This window comes from Hydra vulgaris, chromosome 06 (assembly GCF_038396675.1).
Source record: "Hydra vulgaris chromosome 06, alternate assembly HydraT2T_AEP".
NCBI classification, from domain to species: Eukaryota; Metazoa; Cnidaria; class Hydrozoa; order Anthoathecata; family Hydridae; genus Hydra; species Hydra vulgaris.
In genome coordinates, this window is record NC_088925.1 from 22,621,097 (window position 1) to 22,634,101 (window position 13,005).

At 26.5% G+C, this 13,005-nt stretch overlaps 1 protein-coding gene across 3 annotated transcripts in view; it reads left to right on the plus strand.

Moving 5' to 3' along the window:
* The first annotated feature begins 1,453 nt into the window (after window positions 1-1,453).
* Window positions 1,454-13,005, plus strand: part of LOC100209857 (calcium/calmodulin-dependent protein kinase type IV) — a 28,839-nt gene continuing 17,287 nt past the window's right edge. The window contains exons 1-2 of one of the 3 annotated variants that reach the window (XM_065799600.1): window positions 1,454-1,620; window positions 12,238-12,352. In XM_065799600.1, the coding sequence (XP_065655672.1) occupies window positions 1,611-1,620; window positions 12,238-12,352 (125 nt within the window). In that variant the 5' untranslated portion in view covers window positions 1,454-1,610. Of the gene's footprint in view, window positions 1,731-9,717; window positions 10,221-12,237; window positions 12,353-13,005 lie in introns of those variants that run through there. The other 2 variants (XM_065799599.1, XM_065799601.1) reach the window with 2 other exon arrangements.

Genomic DNA, 13,005 nt, shown 5'->3' on the forward strand with positions numbered 1-13,005 from the left:
CATACTTACATACATGACCCCAACAATGACTTTGATCCGGTCCAGTTTTAAATTTATTCTGCTCCACCGTGCGACGTAAACTATTTTAATTTTAATTATTTATTACTTTCCATAGACACTGTTTATTTTAAAATAGGTGATGCTTCAAGTTATTTAAACTCTTCATTATCCAATTTTTCATTAATAAATTCAAAATTCAGGAGTATGAGTAAAGGTTTTAAAACACTAAAACTAATTTTAAAAAACTTAAACTAATCTGTAATCTGCTTAACGGAAACTTGTTGTCAAAATGAAGAGGAGACGAATTTTTTTCTACCAGGTTAAAATTCAATACACAAATCCAAAAAAACGGCAAGGGCGAGGGCGAATGTATACTTATTCTGAATTCTTTTATTTTAAGAAAATTACTAAACCTCAGTGTCAATGACGCTGATTGTGAATCAATTAGTATTATTAATCAAAAAACCAAAAAAATCTTATAACTGCTTTTTACAGATTACCTAATGATAATTTTGACGCATTTGAAAAACACTTAAAAAATATAATGCCAAAAGCACATTTACTTAAATGGTGATTTTAACATTAAAAAATAGTTAATAGTTTCTACGCTAAGCGATTTGTAGATACTTTACTTCAGAACAACGTAATATCTGTAATAAACAAACCTAAGCGCGTAACTCTCAACACTTCTTTACTTAACTAACTTTATCACTAATAGTTGCATGGTCAGAAATAGCATAGAGAAAGTGGACATTTCCTGTCCGCTTTCTCTATGCTATCTTTTTAACAAGACTACTTCTGTCTTTCACTCTAATATACCTTCGTTCTTTCCAAACTCACTTTACTCTTGGTCCGTAGAGCAGGTAATGACGCTCCTTAAGGAGCTGAACTTGACTTTGCGGGCCTTGGTAAAGTGGCCTTCGCAAGGCAATTAGCTGGAGGAGAATAAGCCCCAAGAAGTTTTCGCATTAGTCTTTTTTAGTAATACCTATATTCCCAATTTTTATAAAATTTAACCATGGTGTCATGGTGTCTCTCTAGTGGCTATACATTTTTTCTCCAGTTAAAATACTGCAGAGTTTTCACCACTAAATTCAGAACTGATTTAAATCTAAAAATTATTAAACTTTTTAAATATTTAAATTTATAAGATATTGATTCTAACTATAAAAAATCGCTTTATTAAAAAAAATCCAAGAAAGTTACAATTCTAGTATTATAAGAATTTGCTCTTGTATACAACGAGTAAAGCTATTAAAAAAATAAAATTGACTAATAATTATTTTGATTAGCTTGAAAAATGATAACATCAACGAAGAATAAACGACAAAGCTCGGTAAAAACGAGATAAAATTTATTTCAAAGTACTTTTTTTCTTTGTTACAAGTTTTAAGAGAAGTAGCAAAGATAATGCGTAAGTACTTTATCCGATAAGTGTGGCTTTATATTGATCCTAGAGGTTTTTATTCATAAAATAATTTGCTACCATAAGCAGCTTGTTCCGCTCTATTTCGTTCAAAAAAATAAGATAAACTAATCCAAAGTTATTCGCTAAAAAGATGCTATTTTATCTCTAACGCAGTTTGAATTAATTTTTACCTCGACAGCAAATGGCTGAAGGTTTTTATTATTTATTTTATTTTACTAATATATTCAGAAATAAGTTTTTGTTTCGAATAAGATTTTATTGAAGTATTATTTATAGTAAACAAAAATGATGCGCCAAGTTAGTAAGTCAATATATATATATATATTACAACTATTTATGTTTCAATACTTGATCTAGACAATTTATTTTTTTAAAAAATTGCTCTGTAAATACTAACATTTTTTATCTTTAACTTTTATAAAACTAATAACTTTAAAAGCATTGATATGATATAATTGATATAATAATAAATATTTTTGAAACTACTTTTTAAGTCTTGCTAAAAAACAATTATCAAGCAAAAATTAGCTAGTAAATGCCGACAAGAGAACTTTGCTTGGCACAACCATTTTTATACATATACATTTATTACTTATTAACTACGAACTATATATATATATATATATATATATATATATATATATATATATATATATATATATATATATATATATATATATATATATATATATATATATATATATATATATATATATATATATATATATATATATGTATATATATATATATATATATATATATGTATATATATATATAACTTTTTAAATTCATTGCTTATTATTATATTATTATTATAAACTTATTGCTCCTAATATATATATATATATATATATATATATATATATATATATATATATATATATATATATATATATATATATATATATATATACATATATATATATATATATATATATATATATATATATATATATATATATATATATATATATATATATATATATATATATATACATATATATGTATATATATATGTGTGTATATATATATATATATATATATATATATATATATATATATATATATATATATATATATATATATATATATATATATTTATATATATATACATATATATATTATTGCAACTTTTTAAATTTATTGCTCTTTATTACCCATAAATGCTTGAAAAGGAAAGTATTTACTTACATACCAATATTGAAAATTTAACATTTTCTCATTTAGACAATGAGTTCAATATAATAATATAAGCTAACTTTTAAAAATAAAATAATTTAGTTTTAAAAGTTAGTTTGTAGTTTTATTTATTTAACAAAAGAATTTTTATACTAAATTGTTTATTGATAACATCTTTATCAAAATGATTTAAACATATTTGAGCAATTCTTCGATTTCAATTAAGTTACCTTATTTAAATATATGCGCTACATAATTTCTAATCACAATGTTTCTTTCTAAGGTTATATTAAATATCTCATAATTATTTAAATAGTAAATAATTTTTTTTGAAGAAAATCACCGTAGACGGTGATAACTTTGAATTGCAAAGAGTTTTTCCTTTATCATATTTGGTATAAGTCGGTCAGATATGCCTAAAAGATGCCGGAAAATGTCTAGTATGCTAAAGATATTACTGAATTTTTTTCAAATGTATAGTTTTTAAAAATTTTAAGAGAAAGAAGGAATAAAGAAAGACAGCTGCAATCACTGTGACATTTTACAAATTGTTACCTCATTTGAGACATTGAGAGATAAAAATTTTCTTATTCACGCGCATTCGGTATTTTTTTTTAAACTTAGATTGTTTGGAAAGAAAAAAAACTTATACAAATCATATCAACAATTTTTTTATTAGGCAGATTCAATGGACTTTTTTACTTCATATTTTTGACTTAATTTTAATTTAACAAGTTATTTTGAAATTATGGTTACACATAGACCTCCTGTTGCTAATTAGCTGCGGCGTGTATTTTACTCTGAAATCTTATTATGAAAACAAACTTGTGATTACGAATAAATTCTTTTTTTGTAAATGACAAAAATAGTTGCTAAAGTCATTGTTACTTAATGACGTGTTTAACTTAAGCGTATCAATCTCATTTTTTTATTAATACATTATACACTCACGCACACACACACACACACACACACACACACACACACACACACACACACACACACACACACACACACACACACACACACACATGCTATTCACTTATTGCTCTAAAATTTGGGGTGGGGATGAAGAACAAGTTTTAATGTATTTCTTATTTTAAGACTCAAATCACTGCAAGTTTTTGCAAAGGATTTGCATTTGATTTAAGCATAAACATACCTAAATTTAAAGTTTGCTCATTGCGTAAAAGTTATTTTTTTTAAACAACGAAAATGCTGCCGCGTTCCCTGATATATTTACATATAAATATAGATGAATAAAAAAAAAAAAAAAAATATATATATATATATATATATATATATATATATATATATATATATATATATATATATATATATACATATATATATAAATCAAAGGCTCATGGCAAAAACAGGAAACGTCACTTTTTTGAAAACTGAAAAAAATCAAAATATATCTTCAAAGATTTCTCTTACACTCATTAAAACATCATTTACGCTCTCCATATTGGACCCTTAGTTTTTATTTTGTTTTTGCTTCAACTTCAATAATGTAGGCTATGATTTGTACCACATGTCAATAAAAAAAAACTCAAAACTTTCAAAAAGTCACATTCCATTTTTTTTGCGCTGAGAAGCGGAGGGGTGTTCGACCCTCCCTCTCAAAGAAGGTGATATTCAATTTATAGTCATTTTTTTTACGAATTTAGTTGGCTAGTCAGGTATTTGACACCATTCAGTCGGGTAAGTTATAGTTTTTTTTTAAGGATTTTGTGAACTATATATAAGAATACTGTAAATGCTTACATCATACTTTAATGAGTTTGTTAATTTAACTATTGCCTCATTATTTTAAACTGGTGTTTAAAATAATGGAAAAAAATAATAATTTTTATCTATATTTACAATAACTGGTAAAAAATTGTTGAATAAATATTTAAAATGTAGATTATGTCAATAATACTGGGAAAAGTATTGTGAATAAATAAAATCCAAAAAGTAAATAAATAAGGGTATTCAGTAGTGCTGAGCGTGATCGATCATTAACTATAGTTTAAATGCAATAGGAACATTTGTTCCACAAATCTTTAATTCTCCTAGAAAAAGGTTTAAAAATAAGTTAACTTATTGGGCTCGGAATGGAATTGTGATTGCTATATTCTTCTCTCGCACACACATTGTATTTTCATAATCTAGAAATTCGAAGCGTCAAACATCCGGTTAGAGTTTAAACAGATATTCAGGTTTTTAGCATACTACGACATAAGCAAATTCTGTGCAAGCTTTTTCCAAAACCGTAATATTGTCTTTAATCCAAATATTTTTGAGATTTGCACCTTTAACAATTGCTCCCATTAAAAACAGAAATCGGTATACTATTTGAATGAAATGCCTCTTGAAAAAAATATTACAGTGAGGAAAACATTAAAAATAAAAATGAAATTGAATTCTGGTGCAGCATAATTTTACTCTTAAGAACCTTGATTATGTAATCAAAAACGCAATTCTTGGTGTCATTGTTTATTTGCAGACATTTATATGTTTATATGTGAACTATGTTTTTAGATATTTTAATGGCATGCTGTGTTATTATGGACAGTAATGTATATAATAAATTGAGCAGCTGGTTGCCTATGATGGCGTACTAATACTTATTTTATTTAGAATAACTTATAAAAAAGCAAAACTGTTGAAAAAACTCTGAATGTTATTCTCAATATTGCAGGGAATGTCTTAAAGTCTTAAGAATATTATGTTTTAAAGTGTTAAAGTCCCGCTCACAATGTAAGAACCTACAACTTTGTAATAACGTTTGAAAATAAATTAACATTTTTGCACTATACAAAAAGTTAATTTGTTTTCAAAATTGATAAATAATTAAAATTTTAAAATTACGGTAATAATTAATATACAATTAAAATATAACTTTTTTTGCGAAGTTTACCTCAAAGTATAACTACAACGAGAAGATTTGTTAAAGTCTTTTTTTAACTCTCATTAAGGCGCGATTTTTACCTTCTATAAAAATACCTTCAAAAGAAAAAAGTCTCAATCTTTTTAGAAAATATATGAAAGAGAATAGTTAAATTTTTTACTAACGATATAAATGCCGCTTATCGATTGCTGCATATCCTAGCTTTGCCATTAACGACCGTTAAATGATCAACAAGTTTCTTGCCACAAATAACTTCTATATTTAGTCAACATAATTGCTTTAGAAACTTGAAGCCACTAGGCGAAATTTACAAAATGTTGTCAAACAAAAGTTGTTTAATTACTCTTAACCAGCATTTGTAAAATGTTAGTGTTAAAACACAATGCCAACACTTCCTTTTCATTTGCATTTTGGTAAAGTAGTAGCTAACAAAATCTTTGTTGTCAAACCATTGCTTTTATTTTCAAAAGTTTTAAATAAAAACACTGGCTTGCAAACCCGTTAAATAAGCTAGAGAATTATTTTAGTTATTAAGCTGCTCTTGAAGATTTATCAGTCTTATCACAACGCACCGCGGAGAAACATTTAACGAGCTCGTTCACGTCTACTTCTTTACCAATGTTGCTTATTGGGCTAAGCAACAATCCTAACCACTGCTGCTTGAATAACTAGCGAAAAGCTTTATGGCCGTTTTTAGGCAATTCCTTTTTTTTTTCAAATTACTGCTGTATTTTTTCATTTAGGTCATAAAAAGTTTGATTTTTATTATTGGATTTATTACACTTATGATATTATTTGAACTTATAGCATTGCGATTTTATTACGACATGAAGCAACCTAGATATCAACGCTTTGTAGCTATCGATATTTCTTCAATATAATGATAGTTACATAGCGTAGCGATGTAGCTAGCTGCAGCATAATAACAAATTTTTAGCTAGTTAATGTCTGGAAATCGCAGGTTTGTATCTAAGGCTGTCGACGGGTATCCGCTCGTTGGCTACTGCCCGGGTGGCATTTTAAGATGACGGGTAACCATTATTTTATAAGTTAAAAATTCATTTTATTCATTTTTATACTTTAAAATCATTGGCCGGTTCAATAAAAAAAAAAGCAATTGTTTTTACTCAGCATTTTTGGAGTAATTGCTCAGCTTTACAAGAATAATAGTTTGAGCAATTTTGATCAAATTTTTATTCGCATTAATCTGAGCAATTACTCAAAAAACACTGAGTGAAAGAAATTGCTTACTTTTATTCACCCGTCTTCTTTAATCCTAATAAAACAGTTTAACAATAATTATTTAGTACATGAAAGAAGATCTTCAAGATCTTGTTAAAACACTTTAGTAGTTACGATTTATTATCAGAATTTCTGAAAACATTCAATACAACGTTCAGAAAGTTATTTAAGTTTCTTTTTCAGAATATTTTTATCAATTATTGTTACTTAACTATTATTATTTTTACTTCTGTGTACAATCTTGTACACAGAAGTAAAACTTGGTAGTCGATATGAGTTAGTGTCGCTAGTTTGGTGTGTATACACACTACAACAATTTGGCTAGAGATATTATTATTATATTATTGTTGCTAACTATAACGTAACAAAAGTCTGTATCTGTTCGATACTTACATATCATAGTTTTGTAGCTGTCAACATGGTTTTTTTCAATTATTAAAACTATATAAAAACGATATAACCACAAACAAAAACTAAACGAATTTGGATCAATTAAAATTAAAAACGTGTCATATAGGTCAACGTGTAACATTCTTACGTATAACTTTCTCGGCGGATATTTTCTGTGAGTATTTTTGTATTAAAAATGTTTTCTGTCAAGTAGAGAATGGAAATCTGAAACTAAACATATGAGCTAAAATAAAACAACGGCTCGTTGAATGTGTAGTAAAGATTTCCTTCCCTCTGCAATTTTTCTATGTTATACAACAAAATTATTATTATATATGATTAGAAAATCACTGCCAGCCCTTATTTTATGAAATATTGTTTTAACACATAAGTGTTTATCTAGAGTGTTCGTAACGTAATGTTTGTGTAAAAGTCCTGTAATTCTTTTTAGTTTGTTTTGATATAAATCTTTTTTTTCCTTATGAATCTTTCTTTAACCTATTTTAGAATTTCTGCTTTTTTTAACCTAATCTAAACTCTCGATTTCTTTCCGCACAACGGCAAAAAAATAAAAAACAAAAAATACAAAAAAATATAAAACCAAAAAAAACAAAAAAATATAAAATCAAAAAACACAAAACACAAAAAAAATCAAAAATACAAAAAACATATAATAAAACAAATAAAAAATAGAAAATGTATATATTTACGAACATTTGTAATAACTATATATTGTAAAACTATAGAAAACCTGAGTTAATGTAATTTTAAAGAAAAAATTGAAGATATTTTTTATTTTGTAATAAAAAAAAAATAATAATAAAAAAAAAATAACTTTCATATAGTTATATCTTTCCGCTTTCTCTATGCCATCTTTCTTACTCGACTATTTCTGACTTTCACTCTAATTCCTTTGTTCTTCTAAAAACACTTTCTCTTAGTCCGCGAAGCGGGTTATGGTGTTCTTTAGTGAGCTGAACTCGCCTTTACGGGCCTTGGTAATGTGGCCTCTTTAAGGCAATTAGCCGGAGGAGGATAAACCACAACACCAGATAATTTACAAAGCCGTCTGCGAGTATTGTAAGAAAATAAGTTTCTAATAATGTAAGAATAGTAATAATAGAATAATATTAACATAATGACATAAATATAAATAAGTAATACGATAATGTAATGCGCTTTTACAAGCTGCCCGGTTGGAGATCTGCCTGGCGGGAAATCGGCTAGCGAATAGCTAGCTATAATCGTAATGATAAAGACAGCAATTTGGACACGAGGATCACTAGTTTTTTTAAGTTAGCAAAAATCTATCGATATTTATAAAGATAAAGTTAGCAATTTGGCTGCGAGGACAGCTAGCTTAATAAGCTAAAGACCCATTAGCTATTGTAGCTAGCGTCATATCGTAATAAAATCGCAACCAGCTGTAGCTTTGTAGATATTTTGTAGCTAGCTAGAAAGGTACGATATGTAACTAGCGACACATTGCTACAAAATCGCGATGTTTAAAGTTCAATTATTCTCATAATTATAATAGACTCAACACTAAAAATCGAATTTTTAAAGATGTTAAAAACATTAGGAAAAAATAAAATAAGAAAAGTAAAATCGCTTGAAAATTGCTATAAAGCTAGCTAGTCGCTCGCAAGTAGCTAGCTCATTTCCCACTGGGTGCTTGCAAACTTTTCTACCTTGCAAACCTCGCGGCCGAATTGCTGACTTGATCGTGACGAGTTGTCTCAAAATAGATGCTAATTTATGTAGCTAGCAATCCGTACGGCCAAATGGATGTCCGCATTATTACGAGCTATCGCTAGTGAGTTATCACCTCATTTTTACTTCGATATCTGACATAATATAACTACTATAACAAACCAACAACTTTTTGATTTTAAAATGGTCTGGGTAGATTTGGGTAAAATGAAGCATTTAGCTAATATGAGCATATCAAAAGATTTCTAAGGTGCGAGTAGCGCAATTCAAGTTGCTTTGTATTTTTTAATCAGCTTTTTTATGATGATAACAGGAAGCAGTATAATTAGTGTAAATTTATACGCAGTAATTAGCGGCTTTCATCTAATTAAAACGCTATTTAATTTTCTGTGTTGTTAAATTATTATCATTACACATAAAAGATATAAAAGAATCTGTTACACAAAACTTTGATGTTGAAATATAGATATTTACTTTTTCATAAAGAAAAATATATAAATTCCATTTTTGATTGGAAGACAATCCATAGAAAACTTGTTTTTTTTTGTTGATCTTATTATAATATTTTCGTGTAATATGAGCATGCTCAAATTACCCAGAGTTTTTCATTGCTTTTTGAATAAAAGCAAAACACAGAGAAAATTTTTAATATTTTAACAAAACTAAATATCTTTCTTTAAATTAGATTTAAAAAATTTATATTTTTATTGCTTAAAAGTTTGAGGTAATAAAAAGGTCCTCTATTTCTAAGATATTTTAGGACTTTCAGAATCTGGGGATGCATAACCCCCATCCCACCTGGATCTGTTGATGCCTGTTTTGATAGCTTTTAGCTATCAACTATAAAAGGGAATAAAAATGACATATCGTCGTGGATAGTGCGAAACCGCGTAACTAGCATTGGATAATACCGCGTATTTACAGTACATTTTTTTTACTAGAAAAGTTCAAAACTTTAAATTTTTTTTATTTCAACAGATTTTGGGTTGATATTAGTATAAAAAGTATTATTCATGTTTTTTGTAATGTCAACAATATATATTTAGTGTTAAAATTATTAACATCCTAATATAGCACCCAATGCTAGTTACGCGGATTTGCACTATCCCCGACGATACATAACGTGATGAATACATTTTTTTCATATTAGAAATAAAAGTTACATCATATCTCATATGAATGAAAGTGTTATACACTTGTTAACGTTTAAACCTAAACCGTTCGTTTGGACTATCGCAATTCGAAGACGCAAAAAATTAAAAACCAAGCTGCTTTAGTTTGTAAATTCTGGAAAAAACCTTCCTTTTCTATTACCGTTGCTGGCAAAAGTGAATTTTACCCTGCTTTTAAATATTTTTTTTTTCTAAGGTTTAAATTTTTATTGTCTGAAAAGATGTATATTTTATGTCACAAGGCAGTTTGACAAAAACACTTTAATTGCTAATAAAATTACAGAATTAAAGCTTGATGAACTGTTCAAAAACAATTTTTTAGTAATGAAACTTTTCATAAACATAATCACAATGCTTCTGAAAAGTTTGTTAACCTGAAATTCTAAATTTTCTTGCTATTAAAATAAATTTTATCATCAAAATTTCCATATAAAAATAAGAAGGTACATGATCTTGAAATCAAGGTCTTCAATTCAAAATCTAATAACGATTCAATGAATCATAATTTATGATTCAAAAGTCTCATGTATAACTTAAAAGAGATTTTTTAACTACTGGTAATACTGTTATCAAAAAGATCGGTTAGGTTGTAGTATTGAATTATTGTACCTAACTATAACATGTCTGTATATAAAATTTATATCTATAACAACTATAACTGTATATAACTATAACAACTGTCTGAGACAGTTGTCATAGTTATATGTAGTTATAGTTGTATAGACAGTGTCTAAACAACTATAACTGTTTATAACTATAATAACTTTATATAACTATAACAACTGTCTGAATATACATAACTTTAACATAACATTAGTCTGAATCTATTTGATAGCTATATATGAAGTAAATTAGGCTAAACATGTTTTTTTTTTTAAATAATAACAACCGAAAAAATGCTCTAGATAATTAAATTTAAATGTTATCAATCAATCAAATATATTTACAAGCTCTAGGCTCCTAATATTATTATGTGTTGTATGTTTGAAAAAATAACATTAAAGTTTTGATCTGTAAATAAATTTTTGACTGTTGAATTAATTTAAAAAAAAAAATGTTTTATTTCTTTTTTCTTTTGCTGTTCTGCAGATTAAACAATCAAAAATAATGGAAAGACTTTTAAATAATTACATAGTTAATTGTTTTGATGGAATAATGAAACCGATGCAAAATTTGCTTGATTTTTTTTAACAAAAATGTTAATTTTAAATCTTTATTATATTTAAATTTTCTATTATTACACAACATCTAAATGATAAAATCTTGAAACATTTTTATTAAAAATGCTTTTTTATTTATAGTTGTGGCTTAGGAAGCATTTGATGCAAAATCCTAATCTCTTCCTTCTTGACAGGGTATAAATTAGACACTTCTAGATAGGTCACATTCTGTTTTTTTATAGAAAGATTTACAAATTTTGAATTTATTTTTTAACACTAAATTAAAATCTAGCTAACTAACTATAGCAAAAATCATTTTTCAATGGTTTTTCTAAAATTCATTTTAAATGCATTAATTATGTAAAAGGTAAAATGTGAACTTTGATATACAAACTGCTAATCTTTAAAGGCCTAAACTTTTTTAGGAGATAAACATATCCGCTTAATGAACCAGGAATATTTTTCTTTAAATTTGAATAAGTTTACTTAGTAACTATTTGTCTATTATCCTATATATGTCAACTTACAATTGCTAAAGGCAAAACTAAATCTTCATGCATTAAGTGAGTGCTGTAGTTGTGACTGGTTTTTATTACAATTATAGTCATAAAAATGACATTCTATAGTCATAATATATGACATTAATGCATCTAAACAAATATAGTATATGCATATAATTTAATACAATATCATCAATAACAGTTTTTAAAAAAAAACAAAATAAAATAGATCAAATGAAATAAAATAATCATAATATGATTGAAAAAAAGAATGAAAGCTTGATTCCTCTCTTTTACCTCTTTCTATGTCCTCTATGTTTCTTCTTTATCTTCTCCCAAAGTCAAATTTGATTTATTTTGAAATCATTTTCATAGTTATGGTTAAAATAAATTTAAAAAATTATGTACTAATAAACATTTTAGTTACTTAAAGTTTACCAAAATTTACCTCCCTCCATTTGTAGTTAATGTGTTCTAATTAGAGAACTCAGTACTTTTAAATATTAAAAGAATAAAAGTTTAATATACTAAAATTATTTAAATTTTTGTTTAGGTGTTGCTGAGTTAGAGGAAGGAGCTTCATTGATTTTGCAACCAAGAACTCCGGTTGTTATAAAAACTGATGTTCTGTTTGAAAGTCAATATAAAGCACTCGATGAACTTGGAAAGTAAGTTTTTTTTTATTTTATTTTCAATTATAACAACATGCTGTTATGCAAAGTGGTCAAAAATAAAATTTTTTCTCATAGTTACATGAATAACTTATGATTGGTAACTTTAAATATATATCATAGTTTCTTTTGAGATTTAAGTAGTTAGTACTAAATATCAACAATTTTTGAAAAACATTTTAAAAAGGTAAACATTTGAAAAGTTTTACTTCACTACTTCCAATTTTTTTGAATCAGCAGATAACTGTCTCTAAATTATTTGATTTTTTCTAAAAATCTTCTTTCAAATGCATCTTATTTCTAGAATTTAAAAGGTCAGACTCTGCCATAAGCTGAAGTTGATTCAGTTTGCTCAGTACTTACAACAAGCATTTCCACTAAATTAAGTGAACCATCATATTTGAAAAGCGACAGTTCATTTTCGATTTTGAGGCCAAAATTTAGTTAGCGTTTTTTACACGTGATTCACATAACAAAGGAGAAGATGAAGTTCCATTAATGGTATAAGTTCCAAGATGTTTGAAGATCCAGTATTGATGCATGAACCCCACATTGCCAAACAACTTTATCTTTTTGATTTCACCCCTAAACATTATAAACTCTGAGATGAGAAATAAGAAGTGACACCAATAGTTAGTAGTTTTAAAGCA